Raw genomic sequence first — 19,480 nt, forward strand, 5'->3', positions numbered from 1 at the left:
ATTGCTGTTATGGCCGATAACCCAAATTTATTCACATTACATTCATATAATATTTACACACACACACATGCACGCACACACACACACACTCACATACACTTATGGGATGACCAAACAGATGCAAAATGGACAGCTAGATGGAAATTAATATCAGACTGATACAATATGTTGAAAACTACTAACATTAGCCAAAACGGCTATTGATGCATATTTCTGCATCAATAGTGTTTTAACATTTACTTTTTAATTTAGAATCTCATTAGACTTTGGATTATTATTTTAAATATCTTGGTAACACTTTAAGGGTGTCTCTATTACTAGGGATGCACCAATATCTCTTTTTTCCAAACCGATACTATACCGATACCGATACTTGGATCTGAGTACTCGTCGATGCCGATTACCGATACCGATACTTCCGCCACACAAAAAAATGCAATGGTTTGGAATACAGATTTTATTCTCTGCTTTCAACAGGAAAAGACTGTGAGATAGATAAAAAGTAAAATATATGAACGGAAATCCTCACAAAACTAAAATATTAGGTGAACAGAAATGACAAGTTACAGTGAAGCCATTTTCAAGCAACTGCATTGGTATCGGTTCCTGGTATCGGCTAACTTTTACCTATACCGATACTGCTATTGGTATCGGTGCATCCCTATCTATTGCCGTTATTTACTGCATTATTAAGCATTAATAAACAAAGAATCCCTTCATTAACGTTCGCGAAATTTTAAACTATTAAGTGTCCTTACGGTTAGCACAAAAACCCGGTGGGCTGTGGGATGTCTGCTAAGCATCACTTTATATTAACATTAATATTAAATGGTTGTTACTACTTTATTTAATAGTTTATTTACGCTTAATGTTGCACTAAGTAACGTTAATAAAATGACCCTTATTGCAAAGTGTTATGAACATCTTGAATTTAAATAGGGACATGCGGCATTCCAGCATTTCTTTGGGAAAAGTGTCAGTGTGGTGTGTTTATATGCCACAACGGCCTGCCTTAAGCGAAACACAAGTGACCGCTAGCTTGATGTCAGCCGTGCGGAGACGGCGGCGCTGAGGTAGCAGCAGCGGAAATCTGTCAGAGGGAAGGAGGGGAAGGCTGTGGGAAAAGTGAAAGGGCAGCGGAAGGGACACTGAACGTGACTTTGTCACTTTCAAACCGACCGAAGATTTCTATCGGGTTGTTTTCTCCTCTTTGAAAGACCTCGAAAACATATGCTGGAAGGTTAGCTAGCCGCCGCCGCCATCATCTCCTCAGTCGGAGCTACCGCCGTGTCTTCTACACCATGGGGAATGCTGCCACCGCCAAGAAGGGCAACGAACTGGAGAGCGGTGAGTCCCGGCTTCCGTTATGGCTTCAACCGGATTTTGTTTAGCTCCGTTTTAGGCGTTTCATTAAGCCTTCACAAGTTAGCTACATGTATTTGTTAGATATATAAATAGTAGTAGTCCAGGCTAGGGTACAAGGCTGTCTTGGCATCCAGGGGGAGGGGAGCAGCGCGGAGTGTGTAAACAAGCTAATAAAGCATTTGGGGTAACTGTCAATCTCATGTGTATCAGCGCATTTATAATATAGTGTATAGCGAGTATTTGCATTTTCGCTAGAGCTCCGTTTATCTAGGTTGAATTCAGCTAGCCTGCTAACTTTAGCTTTTATGGTGGGTGGGTGGGGGAGTATCCCACAGAAGGCCCCTCATTCCCTGGCAGTGGCTGTTCAGGCCCTTAAAGTCAGCCCAGTTCTGCTCTCGTTTTCCTGCCAGTCTTTGGATATAGGTTAAAACGCCTAAACCCAACTTGACCCGAACACTCGGGTTAGTGTAACATAAAACTGAGCAAAGTGAGTCTGTGCGTTTGGCTGCAGGCTCCTCTCAGCCCTGCCAGCTGTGTCAGACTAAAACTTTGCAGTGATGCTCTTAAATCTGCAGCGATAAACCAAAGACCCATGCATAATTTGTATAAATAGACATTGCTTTTTATTTTGAAGGCAGAGTAGGACTGGCTCTGCCTCAGGCCTCACTGCCACATTTTATTCTTGGATACATAAACAAAGCCGTCCCTCTCAGCAGAGCACCACAACCAAATATGGAGATGAAATAACAAATTCTCTCTTCCCATTAAAAAAATGGGACCAACTACTGTGTCCAGTATAGGAGCACACACCCTTGTGAAGACAAAACCCCTTAATCGTGGCACTTGTTCTTGGTTAGACCCCCATCTCTATTGGTAAAGTTCCCATCAGATCTTCTCACACTCGGCTCGTCATTGACTGGAGCAGCTTGTCATCGGACCTTCGTCAGAGGATAAGGAGTATTACAAGCTTTGAAAGGTTTGACGTAACTCAGCCTGGGCCAGCGTTACTTTACACTTGCATACTTTGATGTGTGCATCTGATCACTGCTTAACGTCCCCTGATGTGAATCGTAACTTACGTTTTGTGCCTGGATATAAAAACTGCTAAAGTAATGGGGGGTTATTGTGTTTTTTACAGCCACATATTTGAAATTCAAGAAAATGTACAGCTTACTTTGTTTATTTTCCTTCTCTTAAAATCCCAGGAAACCGTTTGTGCTTGTTTGGTCCCAGTGTGCTTAAATGGGTCATTTTATGATGTTGTAATTGTTTTTGTTTGACAGTTATTGGCCCAACGTAAGATGCCAAATACAACAACTCACAAGCCCATGAGGATGATCAGATCAGTGATAGTTTCAGTACTAACCAAGCAGTTGCTTTGGATTCACCTGTGATCCCGAGATCCAGGGTCGTAGCTGACTGTTAAACCTATTTAAGCCGACACCGTGCCCCAAGCTGCAGATTTGTCTGGAGAGTAGCCTCTGTTGACAAGATGACCTGGTTACCTACAGTGCTACATGTTCCCCGTGTTTACTGTGTGTAGATGTCTCAGGCTGGAACGCTTGAAAGAGCACCAGCACAGTCAGGATTAAACACACGCTGTTGTGACACTTATTTATTACACAGCACCCGTGTACTGTGTGTGCACAACAGGGCAGGCTGCATAGCTCAGCCGTGTTCTGCTTGGCTGTATTTTGGCATTGATTCCTGAGATGTTTGTCTACCAGACTATGGAGGCAGTTGATGTTTCCCCCTGGATTACAAAAAAAGTTTGTGGTTAATTTTGAACATTTAAGTGACTTAAAGATAGCACTTTCCCAAAGCAGAAGTTTTATTCTAATATATTCTAGTCACACAATGGTTTTGGCTTCATAAATAGAATTGGTTGCTTTTATAAGTATAAATAGAACATTTGGCATTTTTAGGAAATTGTAAAGGTCAGATATTTACCTCCAAATGACATTTTTTAAAGGTGTGGTTCACTCGTTAAATCAATACATTTACAGTAATCTCTAGTAGGAATGAACACCATGTTAGTTGTACTCTGGGTACAAAAGCTCAGGTGCACCAGTTTCAGGATCTAGAAGATTCCCAGATCAGAGGTGACCTTCAGGCGGCAGGATCTGGAGTCTTACTTCCTGATATTTGGACATCTCACCTCTGATTGGCTAACAGAAACCCAACGCTACCACAGACTCAATTTTCTCTGCAATGTTGATGTTTTATCTCAACAAAAAACACAAGCCTGAATGAATTCTGCTGTGTGGTGGAGTTGCTCATGCTAACGGTTAGCTTCTACTATCTGAGACATTCTCTGCTGTTTCCTGGATGCTAAAAAAACAACAGTCTTCCCCATCGCGAGTCAAGATGGGTGAGTCCGTGACCGTTAAGTGACAGTGTGACGTAGATCTGTCAGGGTTTTCAAATCCTAGTATTTCATCATCTAATTTCTATCAGAAGCGAATGTAGGAGTTAGATGTAGGAGACTATTTTTGTGTTCAGCCTGCATTAAAAACTCAGAGTGACTGGTTATAATCAGAAATTACCATTAAAAATGGGTCTTCAGTGAACCACACCTTTAATGTTAAACACAAAAACAGCTTTTGAGAATCTTGGTTTACAAAATGTTTAAAATTACTACTATTTGATCACTTGCAGTTCTATGACTTAGTGCTTTGAACATAATTTCAAATTCCTAAAATCAAACAAAATTGCAGATTAAAACATATTTTGTAATTAGAGCCTTTTGTAGCACATGATGTTTAATTTTTAAATGTTTTTTTAAAGTCGTATCTGTTCAATCTGACCTAACGTGCATGACTGAACCTCTGGTACATGACATTCTAGTACACCTGTTCTTTCACTATCATAGTATCTGCTTTAATTCCTCAGGCGATTGCTGGTCGTTTTGTCATTGCTGTTCCTTCTATTCATGGCACATACTTGTTTGCTGCTGTTACACTTATTATCTACATGAACTCTGTATTTCTCTCTGTCTTCTCTTCTGTGTCATCCCATCCATGTGGGTGATTGTTCCTGCAAAATCCATGGTCATCTGTAGAGACCTTTGGTATGCAGATTTCTCAAAAAGGCCAACAGAACAGCAGAAATGCGTTGGTTTCATTGCGAAAACCTGCAGGATGTGCTTGCTTTTATTGTGCTTTGATAAACAAATCAGTGATGATATTTGTTTTAATTTATGTTACTTTTTTTTGTTCTTTTTTGTTTTATTGTCTGCACTCTCTCAATCTGGATATCCACGGTCTGCTGTGTTTCTCTTATATTGGTTTGTTTGTTTTTTGCTCTCCATTTTTAAGCTGTGTTTTGTGTAGCCTTCCTAAAAACTGCTTCTGTAAGTGATGCTCAGGGAAACTTGCAGTGTTTTAATGGCGTTTACCCTTTAATTTGGGATGTTCCGATCACTTTATTTTTCCTCCAAGTCTAAGTCTTTTGGTTTGAGTATCTGCTGATACAGAGTCCCGATCCAATACCTCGGCAATGCTATAAAATAAGAAGGCAAAAGAACGACATTTCCTTAATCTGCCTAAAAATATCACTTGTTCAGAAAGTTCATTGATACAATGATGCAACATTTAGAAACAGACTAGTGCACCCAAAAGACAAGATACCAGCTGGACTTAAATGTGGAGTCGTTTACGAAATCCCATGCAAACTCTGCAATTAAACATACATAGGAGAAACCGGACGCCAACTCAACACACGAACAATAGAACATAGAAAGGAGTGCGAGAGAGAAACAAGTCGAAAACACACAAGAGCAGCAAAACAAGAAGCAGAAAGTACAATGAAGAAGTCAGCCGTAACAGATCACTACACAAGAGAAAACCATGTAATGGACTGGGACAACACAAGGATCATAAACACCAAACAACAGAAATACAAAAGAAGCTATAGAGAAAAGGAGACGTGGATGCGGGACCATGAACAGAGACGATGGGGTTTACACATTGGATCGCGCATGGAACTGCATCATCGGAGAGGGGAGAGCGGGCAGCAGAGGGCGACAACGTCCTCTGCTGCCCGTGACGCCACCATCAGTGTCAGCTCTGAGGATGTTTTGCAGTCGGCAAACGAAACATTAGCACGGTAAAGAAAAACCTTACCTGTGTTTTAAAAAGAACCAAAAATGGAAGCTTTCTTAGCATCAAAATGTGTCTTTAAAAATCACGGACATCGTTTGAAATTTATGGCACACATCAAACAGAATTAGAAAATAGCTTTTATAGCCCCATTGACTTCCATTCATTTTTTCTTATGTCTAGAAGTAGATGAGCGTGACTTAGGGTCCCTATTACATATATATTTAAAACGATCCTTTAGGCAAAATTTTAAAAATGTTTGGACGCTATGCGGCTGTAATGAGCGATGTGCATCCCCATGACAGTTCATGCATGGAGTCACAGCTGGCAGGATCACTCTTTTATCTGTAGAGCTGCGTTACAAGAAGGCAACTCATACCGCGGCTCCAGGAAACTGCCTTTGACCTTTTTGCCTTTCGTAGGCAAATTCTCTGTTTTTAAAGAGTAAGATCTGTGAGAAACTGCTTTTTACTTGTTATATTTAAATTATGATCAGTCACTCAGCTTCACATGCAGGCTTAATGGGAAAATAGTCTTCTGTCCCCATTTCCTGCATTAGTCGCCGTTTCTGTGTTTTTGTACAAGTTGCTGCAGTGAACTGAGCAGGGTGTTTGTTTTTAAGGTGGTGGACAAGAACTACGTGAAGACTGATGGTTAGCTGTGGTGTCACTTGAAGGGAAAAGTTGAAAGAGAAAGTAGTTTGTTTTTAGATTTGTGTTGTTGAACGCAGCTCTGTCTTTTCCATCACTCGAAATGCCCAATATGCGAACATTACAATAATGTTGCACTGCCTTCGCTGTCCGGTTCAAATAACATAAAATCTGCAGACCTTTTTCTCTCCTGATGCAACATGTTAGCTCTGCGTTAGCATACCGGCTAATTGCTTATATGTGATGGGGTCTAAATTCCTGCCTGCTGTAAATTATTTGACGTTACAGTGTTATTGACCATGCAGCCATAAATACTGATGCAAGGGAACTTGTTCAATTTAAAACTAAGCCATTGTTATTGCTTGGGATGAATTTAAAAGATCATGTTTGTTGTTTTATAAGGTTCGATCTGATCTTTTCCGACCTTTTGAAAATCACACGAGCACATCGGAGCATCCCTACATTTTATCCTTTTGAATGAGGCCACTGAGTAACAGAAAACACGCTGAGTTTCTTGCCATGCATCACTCGTCTGCCTGTTGTAGATGTTGTTTTGTGTTTGTGTTTTTCCTCTCTTTAGCCAAAAATTTGATGTTTTCATAATATCCAGATGAGTGGACTCTGCCTGTTCTTCACTTACTATTTGCTTTCAAAACCTAACTTTTCCCCTCCTCCTCCTCCTTGAGCGGTTTGCTAAAAAACATTTAACCCTGTTTGCAGCCTTAACCTGTTTTTTTTTTTTTTTTTTTTTGCTTAAGAAATTGTGCCAACACTTATTGTCTGTATACCAATTTTCCTTTCTTTCAGTTAAAGAGTTCCTAGCCAAAGCCAAAGAAGATTTCTTACGAAAATGGGAATGCCCACCACAGGTCAGTCTGATGAAAAGTATGATGTAACCTTTTGCAGCCCTTGTAAATATTGTATTAACCTTGCATTGTTACCACAGTGCACAACATGCCTAGATGACTTTGACAGGATAAAAACCCTGGGTACCGGCTCATTTGGAAGAGTCATGCTCGTGAAACACAAAGGGACAGAGCAATACTTTGCCATGAAAATCCTGGACAAGCAAAAGGTCAGTGGAAACTTTATGTAAGGCTTCAAGGAGAATTTCCAAACAAATTAAAATGTTGACAAGAGCCGTAAACGTCCAGGGTCGGTAAAAAAGAGGGGAAAAAAAGCTGGCCACTTACTCAGAGTTTAAAAAATAACAGCTTACCCTCTTAAAAATGACCTTTAGTGTGGCAATAAGGGGTTAAATGTAAAAGACGTTATTAATAATTAAAGCTGTTTCGAAAAAAAAAAACTCTTATGAAAGGGATTTGTCTGACCAGACTCTTTTTCTGTCAGGTGGTGAAGCTCAAACAAATAGAACACACATTAAACGAGAAGAGGATATTACAAGCAGTGAGCTTTCCGTTTCTTGTCAAACTTGAGTATGCATTTAAGGTACGGCACAATTATTTTGAAATTTTCAAATGGGAAAATTTGTTTGTTTGGTCCACTTCAATGTTTTTTCCCTTGTAGGACAACTCCAATTTGTACATGGTGATGGAATATGTTCCTGGAGGAGAGATGTTCTCACACTTAAGACGAATTGGAAGGTTCAGGTAAGGATTATAATTTTACTTTTAAAAGGAAAAATAAACGGTGGTGTTTTGCATTTGTACTTAGATTTAATTAATTTCTAGTTGTTTTAACCCTCTGGAGTCCAGGGTGTAATTACCTTATGTGGTATCGGAGGCGGTTTTACCATTAGGTATAGGTCGGCGGCTGCCTGGGGCCCCCTTGTGTTGGGGGGGCCCCCTAGCCCTGACCGCCGGCACCCTTCTGTTAATGCCACAATATTCTTATTACCAACCTGTCACCGCAGACGGGATTGGACATGCTTCTCATTACCATAATTCCTTAACCGTTCAAGATATCATTAAAATTCCAAAAGTGCAACGAATCACAACACAGATTCAGAGACGTGCTGAGTTTGTCATCCAGAATGCTCTGTTTCATAACTTTTGAAAGGCTGATCAGATTCAAAATATTCCAGCGGTTCCTAAAAGTACATAAAAGCAGCTTTCCAACAATCTATAGCATGAAGCAATCAGAGTTATGGACAATGTCGCTACGAGGGGAAATCCTGCTGTACAGCCTGATTGAAATGGAGCGCAGTGCCGCGGTGAAAGCGGATAACGGGACGGGGAAGCTAATTAGCTTAAAAAGCCAGCATGAAATTATGGAAATGCCTCAAAGAAAATCAACACGATCGATTAGGTATCCCAGAAGGCTTATTTCTGAAGACAGTGACCATGAAGAAGGACAGATCTCTGGTGAACCAGGGAATGATTGTTTGTTCAGTCTTTATTTTTTTATTTTTTTATTTGAACAACCCTCAACTATTTGCTAATTGTAAGATTCAGCTTCATTCCAGCATTATTTATCTTTTTACAATAAATAATTATTTTTGCTAAAACAAAAGTTTTTGGTATAGCAGTGCACGGTGTGCAAGAGAAGCACCCCATGGCAGTGAGAGGTGCGCTCTGCCTGCAGGTGGAGAGAAACTGCTTCAAGGTCTACCACATCAAATAAAAACATCTTGAAAGTTTACACAAATAAATGGTCTTAAAAACGGCTAAAAAAGATACCAAGGTTCACACTTTTTTAAGAATAGATGCATTACAGTTTAAAGTAAAAGAGTGGCTAGCCAACTCCGGGGCGGGAGAGAGGTCCTACCTCAAGTGGAGGAGTTTAAGTATCTTGGGGTCTTGTTCGCGAGTGAGGGTAGGAGGGATCGGGAGATCGACAGGCGGATTGGTTCGGCGTCTGCAGTGATGCGGACGCTGAGCCGATCTTTCGTGGTGAAGAGGGAGCTGAGCCAGAAAGCCAGGCTCTCGATTTACCGGTCGATCTACGTCCCAATCCTCACCTATGGTCATGAGCTTTGGGTAATGACCGAAAGAATGAGATCGTGGACACAAGCGGCCGAAATGAGTTTCCTCTGTAGGGTGGCTGGGCTCAGCCTTAAGAGATAGGGTGAGGAGCTCGGACATTCGAGAGGGACTCGGAGTAGAACCGCTGCTCCTCCGGATCAAAAGGAGCCAGTTGAGGTGGTTTGGGCATCTGGTCAGGATGCCTCCTGGACGCCTCCCCGGGGAAGTGTTTCGGGCATGTCCTGCCGGCAGGAGGCCCCCGGGTGGACCCAGGACACATTGGAGAGGTTACATCTCCAATCTGGTCCGGGAACGCATTGGGGTCCTGCCGGAGGAGGTGGGAAGAGGACGGTCTGTAGCTCCCTAGTTGGGATGCTGCCCGCGCGACCCGGATAACCGGAGGAAGACGACGACAGTTTAAAGTTTAAATTGTTTGTACAGTAATTTAGAAGTTCCTGTTCAGTAATAAATGTAAAAAATTCAAATCCGTTTTTTGCTTTTTTCACTTTTAAGCAAATTTTTTAAAAGGCTTTAATAGAAATAAATTCTAAATACAAACCATACACTGAAAGCTGAGGTTGTTCAGAAAAAATGAGAAGAGTTACACACACTTTGCACTTTTTATTACAATTTTACAGCCATAAGATTAAAAAAATACCAGGCGGCCCTGTTATAATTATGGTCATAAGAGGGTTATTAAGACAGTGGTGCACAAACAGGAAGTGATTGGTAGTAATTCCACTCCAATCCAGTTGGTGGCAGTAATGCACCAAATTGTTGTTTGCCAAGTGCCATAAGACCACAAATAAGAAGAAGAAGAGAGGCGGGAGCGTTCGTAACAAACTCAAAGCGATAGTCAAAACATGAAGCATGAAATGGAGTTATCCTAGTGGCTCCAATAAGAGAAAGAAGCAGCATGCTTCATAAAAGCTTTTATTTTCACTTCTGAAAGTGACATCGTTTTTCTATGTAAACATCAAAAGGAAGCAGAAAGGAAAGACAATGGAAAATGTTTAAAGGGAGGAAAACAGACCAAAATGGAAAATAGAAAAAAAAATAACTAAGGCTAAAACACAGGAGCACTGACAGGAAAAAGAAAGCAGAGCAAATATTGAAAGTGCTCAAAGGGAGGTAAATACAGGAAAAAAGAGGAGGACTAATATAAAGGGAAAATAACTCATGTCAGAAGAGGGGAGAGTTTCACAAATCCAGTTAAAGGTAAGATTGTCGAAAATTTTGTGTAAGTGGCCCCATGTCTGTGTTCGCCTTGGGCCCCCAAATTGCTAAATCCGCCCCTGTGTGGTATCAATCTTTTCAGCACAACCTGGACTATATGAATTTATACGTATGTTTTAAATTTGGACATTAAGAGATTGGATATTGGACCTTAAAGCTTCTTTCCAGAGTATTTCTCTTATTCAATGGTGCCATCGAGTGGCTGACAAGCATATCACACAAAACCACTGTTCCTCTGTTTTTTAAGATGGCAACTTCACGTTTCTGTTTATAAATGTGCTTCTGTAGCCAACAAACAGAGCTAAAACACGTTGTTTTACGAGTATTATTCTCATGTCATGTTGTGTTTTCATATATTTATATTCTAAAGACTTTCTTGTCTGTGAAAAGTTCATCAACTCTGCATCAGCCGAGGTATTCCTTTAATTTGAAGCATCTAAGCGGTAGTCTAACGCTATTGGTTAGTTCTGGTCGGTGCTCAGTTTTCTATTGCTATTTTCTGTCTGCTGGGCAGGGGGCGTGCTTAGCAAAAAAAAAAAAGACATAATGCTTATATCACAGTACATGATAATATAATCACGTTTACAGATTTCTGACAAATCATACATAATTTCTGAAAGAGGGAAAACTCCGGAAAGCAGCTTTAAGTCATTCAAACAAAATCCGAGTTGGAAAAAAGTGATTTTTTTTTTACTGTGAAACCCACAGACATGTATGATTAATGTTTTTTAATAATTTATAATGGCAATCTAGACTATATCTATGAATAAATATAGCAAATAACGCATTTTATAAAAGTTATTAGCAGTAAAAGGAAAGAAATTGTTCATTTGTCTTTTTACAATTATTCACACGGATCAAAAAGATGCCAAAAAATATATAATTGTGCCAAAATAAGTTACAATTATGCCAATCCCTCATAAATATTTGAACAAATATTTACTATTTACAGAAGAATTGGATATTTTTGTTTTCCAAGATAACTCCGTTTATTTGTGCCACTCCAAGAAGCAGTTTCTGTCCACTAAGCAGAGGAGCACATCAGGCCTGACTTCTCCATGTAAGAAAAACAATAGAAGAGATCATTTGGACTAAGGAAGGAATATCTTGACTGTTTTTCTCCATGGTTAAAACCAGCTTGCTCCTGACAAACCTTTTAGTCCCTCTTCTGTCTTACAAGCATCACAGAGGGGGCGGGGTTTTGCCTGGAGACAGAGAAATGACACCGGTGCAGTACGGTGCTGCCCATTCCTCTCTTTCTATCTTTGAGCAGCTCTTCTGTGCCTGCCAGGACCTCATATTCCTTGTTATGACCCAGCTTCTCCTTTTCAGTGTCTAAGAGGAAGGATTGATCTGCCACATCATCATCAAAACCCTCAATGTGGTGTCAGACTCCAGCGAGTCTCACACTCCTGTCTTCTAGCTAAAAAACGGCTGAGCTGCTGGGCATTCATCATTCTCATCCTCATTTATACATAAAAACCCACTCAACTACATATGAATAATACATTTTTTGCCACAGAGTGCTCCAATATCTACAATTTTCCATCAGTGTCTGTCTCACAGCTTACTGATCTCCTTGACAGCTCATGATCGCGGTTTCCACAACTTCTCTGATTGTCTAAAAAAAAAGGTTGTTTCTTTAGTTTAGTATAAATCTGCTTATACCTACCTGGCCTATTAACAAAATTAAAAAACTGGGGTAAAGTTTATGATCTCCTTTTCAAACCTGGATTCAAACTGTAACTCGGGGAGGTGGAGTCTTGCTGCTACAGCGTCCCAAATCAGACCTGTTCACAAGACGCAGATACGAGTCCATGAACCCCAGAGGGTTAATCTGTCTCGTAGAATGTTTATTAATAGCTACACGGTCTTTTTGTATATTCTCCCTGTGCAGTGAACCACATGCAAGATTTTATGCTGCCCAGATTGTGCTGACGTTTGAATACCTACACTCGCTAGATCTCATTTACAGAGATCTGAAGCCTGAGAACCTTCTCATTGATCACCACGGCTACATTCAGGTCAGATGGAATGCCAGACATGAATTAAAAATGCGTCTTGCATTTGACAAAGCAGAGTTAAATTTGTCATTCTCACTTCCAGGTGACAGACTTTGGATTTGCTAAGCGAGTAAAAGGCAGAACCTGGACGTTGTGTGGGACGCCGGAGTATCTGGCACCTGAAATCATTCTCAGTAAAGTATGGATTTTTTTTACTTTTTCCATTTTAGTAGTGTAAAAATAAAAAATATAAATTCCTGAACTCCACCTTTTATTTTAATTAAATTTTATTTTGGGGAATCTTTTTTTACCTAATACATTTTGAGCTAAGTGACAACAGACAGAACTTTTACTAAATCCCCTCTGAAAGAGGTTTAATTCAGTTATTTTCTAGAGTCAGCGCTCTTATTGGATCGTTTTGTTTCATTATAAAAAATAACAGATGAGATGTTGCGTTAGAGGCCGACCGTTACAACGGGCCGACATATTAAATTTTTTCTATATTGTCCGAAATTATTTATAAAAGCCGATTAAAAATAAATAAATAAAAAATCAGGCACCTGTGTGGCCAACTGCCGCCACTACTAGACTGAAGAAAAGACTCGAAGAACCACAACACACTGGTTTATTTTTATGTTTTGAGTTTGTTGTATATTTGAAGTTGAATGAATATTAAGAGACTTATTGACTTATTTAAATTATATTGCACACAATGAGTGTTCAGTTGACTTTCACCATCAATGTGCTGCTAAAACGTATATATATCACCCTAATAGTCGGCTTTAGATATCAGCCATCGGCAACAAAAGTCTTTAAAAATTGGTATCGGCATCTGCCTTAAAAAAAAACATATCGGTCGGCCTCTAAATTTAGTCTCACGGCCCCAAAACTGTAGAGTTTGTAAGATTATATCTGTTTTCACTTGTAACATTATCCTTTTGAAGACCTTCAAATTTATTTGACCTTATTATTTTTCACTCCATTCTAGTTTGGGGTCATTTTGTATTGAAAAGACAATTTTCTCAGAAATAAAAACATTTTTAAGTTTTTTTCTGAAAGTCAAACCCATTCAGCATCACCAAACATCTGTGTCTGATCTTTGGTGTCCCATTGAAGCACAAATGGAAAATTTGTGAATGCTGTGTTTTTCCCACAACCCAGCACTGTTATCCCCTAAACTTAAAAGCCAAAAGAGTCACTAATGATCACTTTCGAGACAATTTTCTGGTCTTTGAACTTAAGATTTTTAAAATATTGATAGTTGTGATGCTGCACTGATCTACCTTTTTGTGTTTTGATTTCAATATCTGAATTTAAATATCTGCCTGTAGCTACACATACCTCTTTCAGTACTGTATTGTTGATGGTGATTGTGTTTGGCTCCAGTTAACTACCTAGATTTCATTTTAAAATAATAATGAAATAATACTTAAATTCATATTTACATCAAAAGTAACTGAGACATATCTGAATGACCCCCTCACAAGTCAGGTCCTCAGCAGCTGAGCTGCTCTGTCGTCTCTGCAGCTCTTATCAAAGTGAAACACATCTGCTACCTCACCTCATGTAAATATCTGGAACAAACTCTGATTTTTGTGGGGGCTGCAGCAGGGGAGGTTTTGGGGGAAGCTGCAGTTTGTGCAAAACACTGCTGAAGGTTAGCTTCATCATTGGCTTGGAGGAAAGTAAAGTTCAGAAGTCCAGATCATGTGAGCTGATGATGTAAGTGGGCTGTAAAAAAACTACTGTAGGGATATAAAATATATTGTTTAATAATTAAAACAGATTATTTTAGCTTTTTTAATGTATTTATTTTTTATCAAAGATGTAGGAATCATTTGAAAGAATTTTCTAGAGTTTGATGGGTCCTCAGTGAGGAAGTATCATATTTTATAATAATGAGCAGGGGAAGTGTTGAGTTATTGCTTTACATGTTTTAGGGTTACAACAAAGCAGTGGACTGGTGGGCCCTCGGAGTCCTCATCTATGAGATGGCAGCTGGTTACCCTCCGTTTTTTGCAGATCAGCCGATTCAGATCTATGAAAAGATTGTGTCTGGAAAGGTAAGCGAGATTTATTTTCTTAGATGTTTTCCATGGTCTTTTCTTTCTGTTATTTCCAATGTGTGTGTGTGTGTGTGTGTGTGCGTGCGTGAGCGCGCGCGCGCACACAGATTAATTACTAATCTCAAGTTTCCATAAATGTTTTTTATTAGGTACGATTCCCCTCCCACTTCAGCTCTGATTTGAAGGATCTGTTGAGAAACTTACTCCAGGTGGATTTGACCAAACGTTACGGCAACCTAAAGAACGGAGTCAATGACATCAAGGGTCACAAATGGTTCGCTACAACAGACTGGATCGCAATCTACGAGCGAAAGGCAAGACGCCAGACACTTTTAAAACACGAATCTGGAGTTTTTTCTATAAGGACACCCTCTAGAGGCAGAATAATGCATTGCGCCCATTTAGCCCCTCTCCCTACTTCCGTGATTACGCGTCTCGTTCGTGAATGTACACCTCTAGACAGCCAACAGAGCTAAAATACATTGTTTTACAAACATTATTTTTACATCATGCTGCTTATTCATTTTTAAAAGACTAACTTGTCCATACAAAATGTTGCCAACACTGCATCAGTCCAAGTACTTCCGCAAACATGCATGTACGCTCTCTGATCGATATTCATGTAAGCAGATGTCGAACGCTATTGGCTAAATCTGGACTTTGCCATTTAGATTAAAAATGTTAGCTAAATGTGCAATTAATACATTAATGGCTTTATTTTGTGAATTGGGAACAAAAAATCAAGGTTATTTTTCATTCGTGGTCAATTTTTCTTCCTGATTAAGATTTTTCTTTATAAAATAACAGCTCCTCTACTCCATTGGTATTAATGCACGAGTTACACCAACATTTAATTTCCCTCTGGGATCAATAAAGTAATTTTGAATTTGATTAAAATAGAGAAAGAAACAGAATCTATATAGGGTTGTCACGGTATGAAAATTTAACCTCACGGTTATTGTGACCAAAATTATCACGGTTTTCGGTATTATCGCGGTATTTTTTAAACGGTGTTGCATATGTTCAGAAAGCATTGATAGTCCTGTTCTACACAAACTGAAATAGTTTTGAAAAGGTTTAACAGTGTTTATTAAACCTAAAATAACACAAAGCCTTAGCAAAAGTGCAACTTTTCACAAGTAAAGGAACAAATAGCTTATTTTTCTGGAACTTGTTACAGTAGTCAGTGCAGGTTAAATTATACAAATCCAAACATTCAAAACATAAACAATATGTAAACAAATCAAAGAAACACCACTTGTTTTCTCATATACTTGTTTTCTTCATTATCAAAATGAAAATCTAAAACTCCAGTCCACACTTGACTTGAGCGCTGTACAAGTCAACCTTAAAATATATGTATTTAAAATAAATAGCCACTTTAAACAAATGACTAAAATAACTACTACACTATGTAATCAAATCCAAATGTTCAAGTATAAATGGCATTGAATAAGTAAACAAATCAATGACAAGGAACTAATTGTATATTTCTCTTCATCATCAACAAATAAGATGCTTCATCCAGCAACAGGGTGTCCATGACACGGTTTAAATGCTGGCAGAGGACGCTGCGGCTGCAGTATATAGTGACTCGTTGCATTCTCCCTCAACCAAAAGTCCTCGCGTCATGCATTTAAGCTAAAATGCTCATGTTGACTTACCTTGCACTGGCTGTAGAGATGTGGGTGATGGTCACGCAGATGTGCCATTAGATTCGAAGTGTTGCTGCCTTTTACAGACACTTGTTTCCTGCACGTTCTGCAAACGGGATAGCAGTCTTCTATTAACTGTCCCTCAGCATTTTTCAGAAATCCAAAATATGCCCATACTTCCGATTTAGTCTTCTTTGAGGGCTGATGGATGTCCTGGGCGCTGCCGTCTCCTCCTTCGGCCATTATTTCAGCTTCAACGTTTTGGTGCCATTGCAAACTAAAAAGTGCGTGTGCGCGCTGCGGGAACTTCAGCTGAAGCGACGGTGGCTGGTAAGGGTCACCGCGCCGAAACCGCGGCCACGGTAAACCCACCGAGATAATATAGTTTTTTAAAAACTGGACGGTTATTTTTATTGTCAACCTTTTTACCGGGGTTTACCGCTATACCGGTTACCGTGACAACCCTAAATCTATATGAATGAAATAGCCAAAAAAAAAAAAAAAAAATACCATGATATTCATTCTTCAGCTACAAATTTTACAGAAACAATAAAGCTAACCTGATGAGGGCTGACCATTTGGGTTTTTAGTTTGTACATGAACACCAAACGCCCGTCTCCTCGCCACAGATTAAAAACCTTTATTAAATATTGATTTGATGATGTTGGATTGACAAATCTGAAAAAAAAGATAAACGGTTCACTTTTTTCTTTTTAAATTCACAAATAATATATTTTAAACTTTCAATAGAAATCCATGACACTGGATTTCCCTTTTGTCTTACAGGTTGAAGCTCCGTTCATACCAAAGTGCAGAGGCCCCGGGGACACCAGCAACTTCGACGACTACGAAGAGGAGGAGATCCGTGTTTCTTTAACGGAAAAATGCGCAAAAGAGTTTGCCGAGTTTTAAAACACAAGAACATGGATATATCAGGGAAAATAAGGGGATGTTTGTACTCTTCAAAAAGACCTGGGATGGAGCAGAGACCATCTTTTATCAGATCTACGTAGTCCCTTCATTCCTCAAGGCTGAATGAGGTCCCCGTGATCCTCGAGTGTCGAACGGTAAACTCCTCACCGTCGTGATCACCTGCGTATTAAAGCAGACACATCACCTTTTTCTTCATTTTACTTTTTTGAATGCCGTTAGTCTTTGTTTTTGTTTCCAACAAAAATGTGATTTTTTTTTTTTTATGTATGTATGCGGAAAACCTCTGGCCAATAACAGTCCACCCACTATAGCTGATTTTTCTTTTGGCTGTTTGGCACACAGTTGAGTGGGTTGTGTGTTTTCCCATTTGTCATAAGTGGTGTGTGTACTTAAAGACCCACGTTGAGTTTAGTTTAAGCCAGCATAAACGTAGGGTTTTTGTTTTGTGTGTGTGTGCAAAACTGTCAGTTTTTTAAGACATTTTATCACAGTGAGGGTTCAAACGAAAAATTCTGGGCAGCTGGAGAGAGGTCCTTCCCTTTCTTTGCTTTCTGCCTTAGGAGAGCTGAGTCCTTAGACCCCCCAACAAAAACATCCTTTCACTGTCTTTTTGGAATTCTGACCCAGACACAGCAAGCCATTGCAGAAGTCGACAAGCCTTGCATTAGTTAAATGCATATCCACGTCCTTGGTTGATCCACTTTGGGTCTGTTTAATACATGTAAAGTTTTCTCATTTGCTATCTTAATGTTTATTTTATTTTTTTTTTACATTGTGTTTTAACGTTAGAACAACTGTCCCTAGATTTTGGGAATCCTTTAACTCTTTTTTTTTTTTTACTATTCTCTGGATTAATGCAACTATAAGAGAAAAAGACAAAGTCCATTGTGGATTTTTATTTAGTTTTGTAAAGGTGAGAAGGCCGTTGTGAATAGGGTTGAGGCTTTAAGTTTTAACATTAACAGTTAAACCTCAAAAGAATAAATAAATTCTTAAATATTTTTATGTATGAAAGGAAAGATATTGTGAAATCCTTAGAAGGCAAAAAATCATATTTACCCATCATCTCCCCATCAAAGAATATGTTGGAAACTTCTAGATTTACGCATTGATGCTTGATTTAAAATTTTCCAACAAAACACTGGCTAAACTAAAGACTGCTCCTTTGAATCACATGCAACCCTGTTATTGTTACGCTCATGACATTATACATATATGCTTTGTTACATATTTGGTTTTATTTATACACATTAGAGATGCTAATAAATTTTATTTTTAAAAGGGTGGAAGTTTGACAATGTGTTCATTGTGATTCTGGTCATTAAACCTGGGTCACAGCCTGGCCAGCCATGCCAATGCGTCTTAATGGCCTCTGTGTAGAATAGGCAGAGGGCGATTTAAATTTAAATTAAAAACATTTAATATTCTGCCTATAACTCTTGGTGTTGTGCCCTCTTCTGCATTCAAATTTAAATCTGCCATCACTATTGGCTAAACGGTACCCTATGACGTTAGCTGATACCATATGATGTCACAATGCCGTTGTGCGCCTGTGTGTGCCTGTATTTGTTAGGGGCTCCGCCCTCAGTCTGCCAGGCAACAGCATTTGTTGCATTTTTTTTAAGCAAGAAGTGGGAGTGAAGTAAGACTGCTAGGAGGTGACTTGCTCTTTAAGAAAAAATAATATTTCTGCTATTTTTAATTTTTGTGGTTATTTTGTAATTCACTAGGACTGCTTAAGATCATTTGCAGACTTGATCTTGAATTTTCCCCCTAAGTGGGGAAATTTTGGTGTAACAGGCAACAGCAGTAAAGCAGACTAACAAGAATGAAGAGAAAAGGGTGGTACAGCAAGAACACATGCACTGCTCACCACCCCAAAAATGTCGCCACCTGCATTTAACCAAGCAAACAGTAGAGCCTCCTATTGGATAATTGCTGCCTGGGTGATTATCTTTCAGCTGGCAACAAGTTATTTAACCCCAACTGGTACAATGAGTTGCTTCCCATTTCTTAAATCATGTGTAAAGACACATCTGGTGGTCGTGGAAAAGAAATCATTGGCATGCATCAAGCATAGAAAACATCTAAGGAGACTGCAGAAACTGGGTTTAGAACTGGTCTGATGAGTCAAGATGGACCCTGTTCCAGAGGGATGGGTGCGTCAGTGTAAGAAGAGAGGCAGATGAAGTGATGCACCCATCACACTTAGTTCCTATTGTACAAATCTGTGGGGGCAGTACCATAATCTGGGGTTGCTGCAGTTGGTCAGGTCTAGGTTCAGCAACAGGATGTGGGCAGCTCAGCCCTCCATGTGCTCGCCAGAGGCTGCCTGACTGCCATTAGGTACCAAGATGAGATCATCAAACCCCTTGTGAGACCATTACATCAAAGTTGGATCAGCCTATAGGGCTGGGCGATATGGCCTAAAATCAATATCATGATGTATTGAGGATTTCACCTCGATAACGATAAATGGATGATAACTACAGGTATGCGCAGAAACAAGAGTGGTCCACTAGATGGGGCTGTCACGTGTATCACGTTT

At 39.5% G+C, this 19,480-nt stretch overlaps 1 protein-coding gene across 2 annotated transcripts; it reads left to right on the forward strand.

Moving 5' to 3' along the window:
* Positions 1 to 1,081: 1,081 nt before the first annotated feature.
* On the forward strand, positions 1,082 to 17,212 carry prkacbb (protein kinase, cAMP-dependent, catalytic, beta b). Of its 2 annotated transcripts, none has more exons than XM_015956785.3 (10): positions 1,082 to 1,347; positions 6,923 to 6,984; positions 7,062 to 7,190; positions 7,466 to 7,564; positions 7,643 to 7,725; positions 12,173 to 12,299; positions 12,382 to 12,477; positions 14,219 to 14,341; positions 14,494 to 14,658; positions 16,786 to 17,212. In XM_015956785.3, the coding sequence occupies exons 1-10, from the start codon at positions 1,302 to 1,304 to the stop codon at positions 16,909 to 16,911; spliced, it is 1,056 nt and encodes a 351-aa protein (XP_015812271.3). In that variant the 5' UTR covers positions 1,082 to 1,301; the 3' UTR covers positions 16,912 to 17,212. The 2 variants fall into 2 exon arrangements, with proteins under 2 accessions (XP_015812271.3, XP_054596867.2); XM_054740892.2 differs by lacking the exon at positions 1,082 to 1,347 and adding an exon at positions 2,289 to 2,341.
* The last annotated feature ends 2,268 nt before the right edge of the window (positions 17,213 to 19,480 follow it).

This window comes from Nothobranchius furzeri, chromosome 11, assembly GCF_043380555.1.
Source record: "Nothobranchius furzeri strain GRZ-AD chromosome 11, NfurGRZ-RIMD1, whole genome shotgun sequence".
NCBI classification, from domain to species: Eukaryota; Metazoa; Chordata; class Actinopteri; order Cyprinodontiformes; family Nothobranchiidae; genus Nothobranchius; species Nothobranchius furzeri.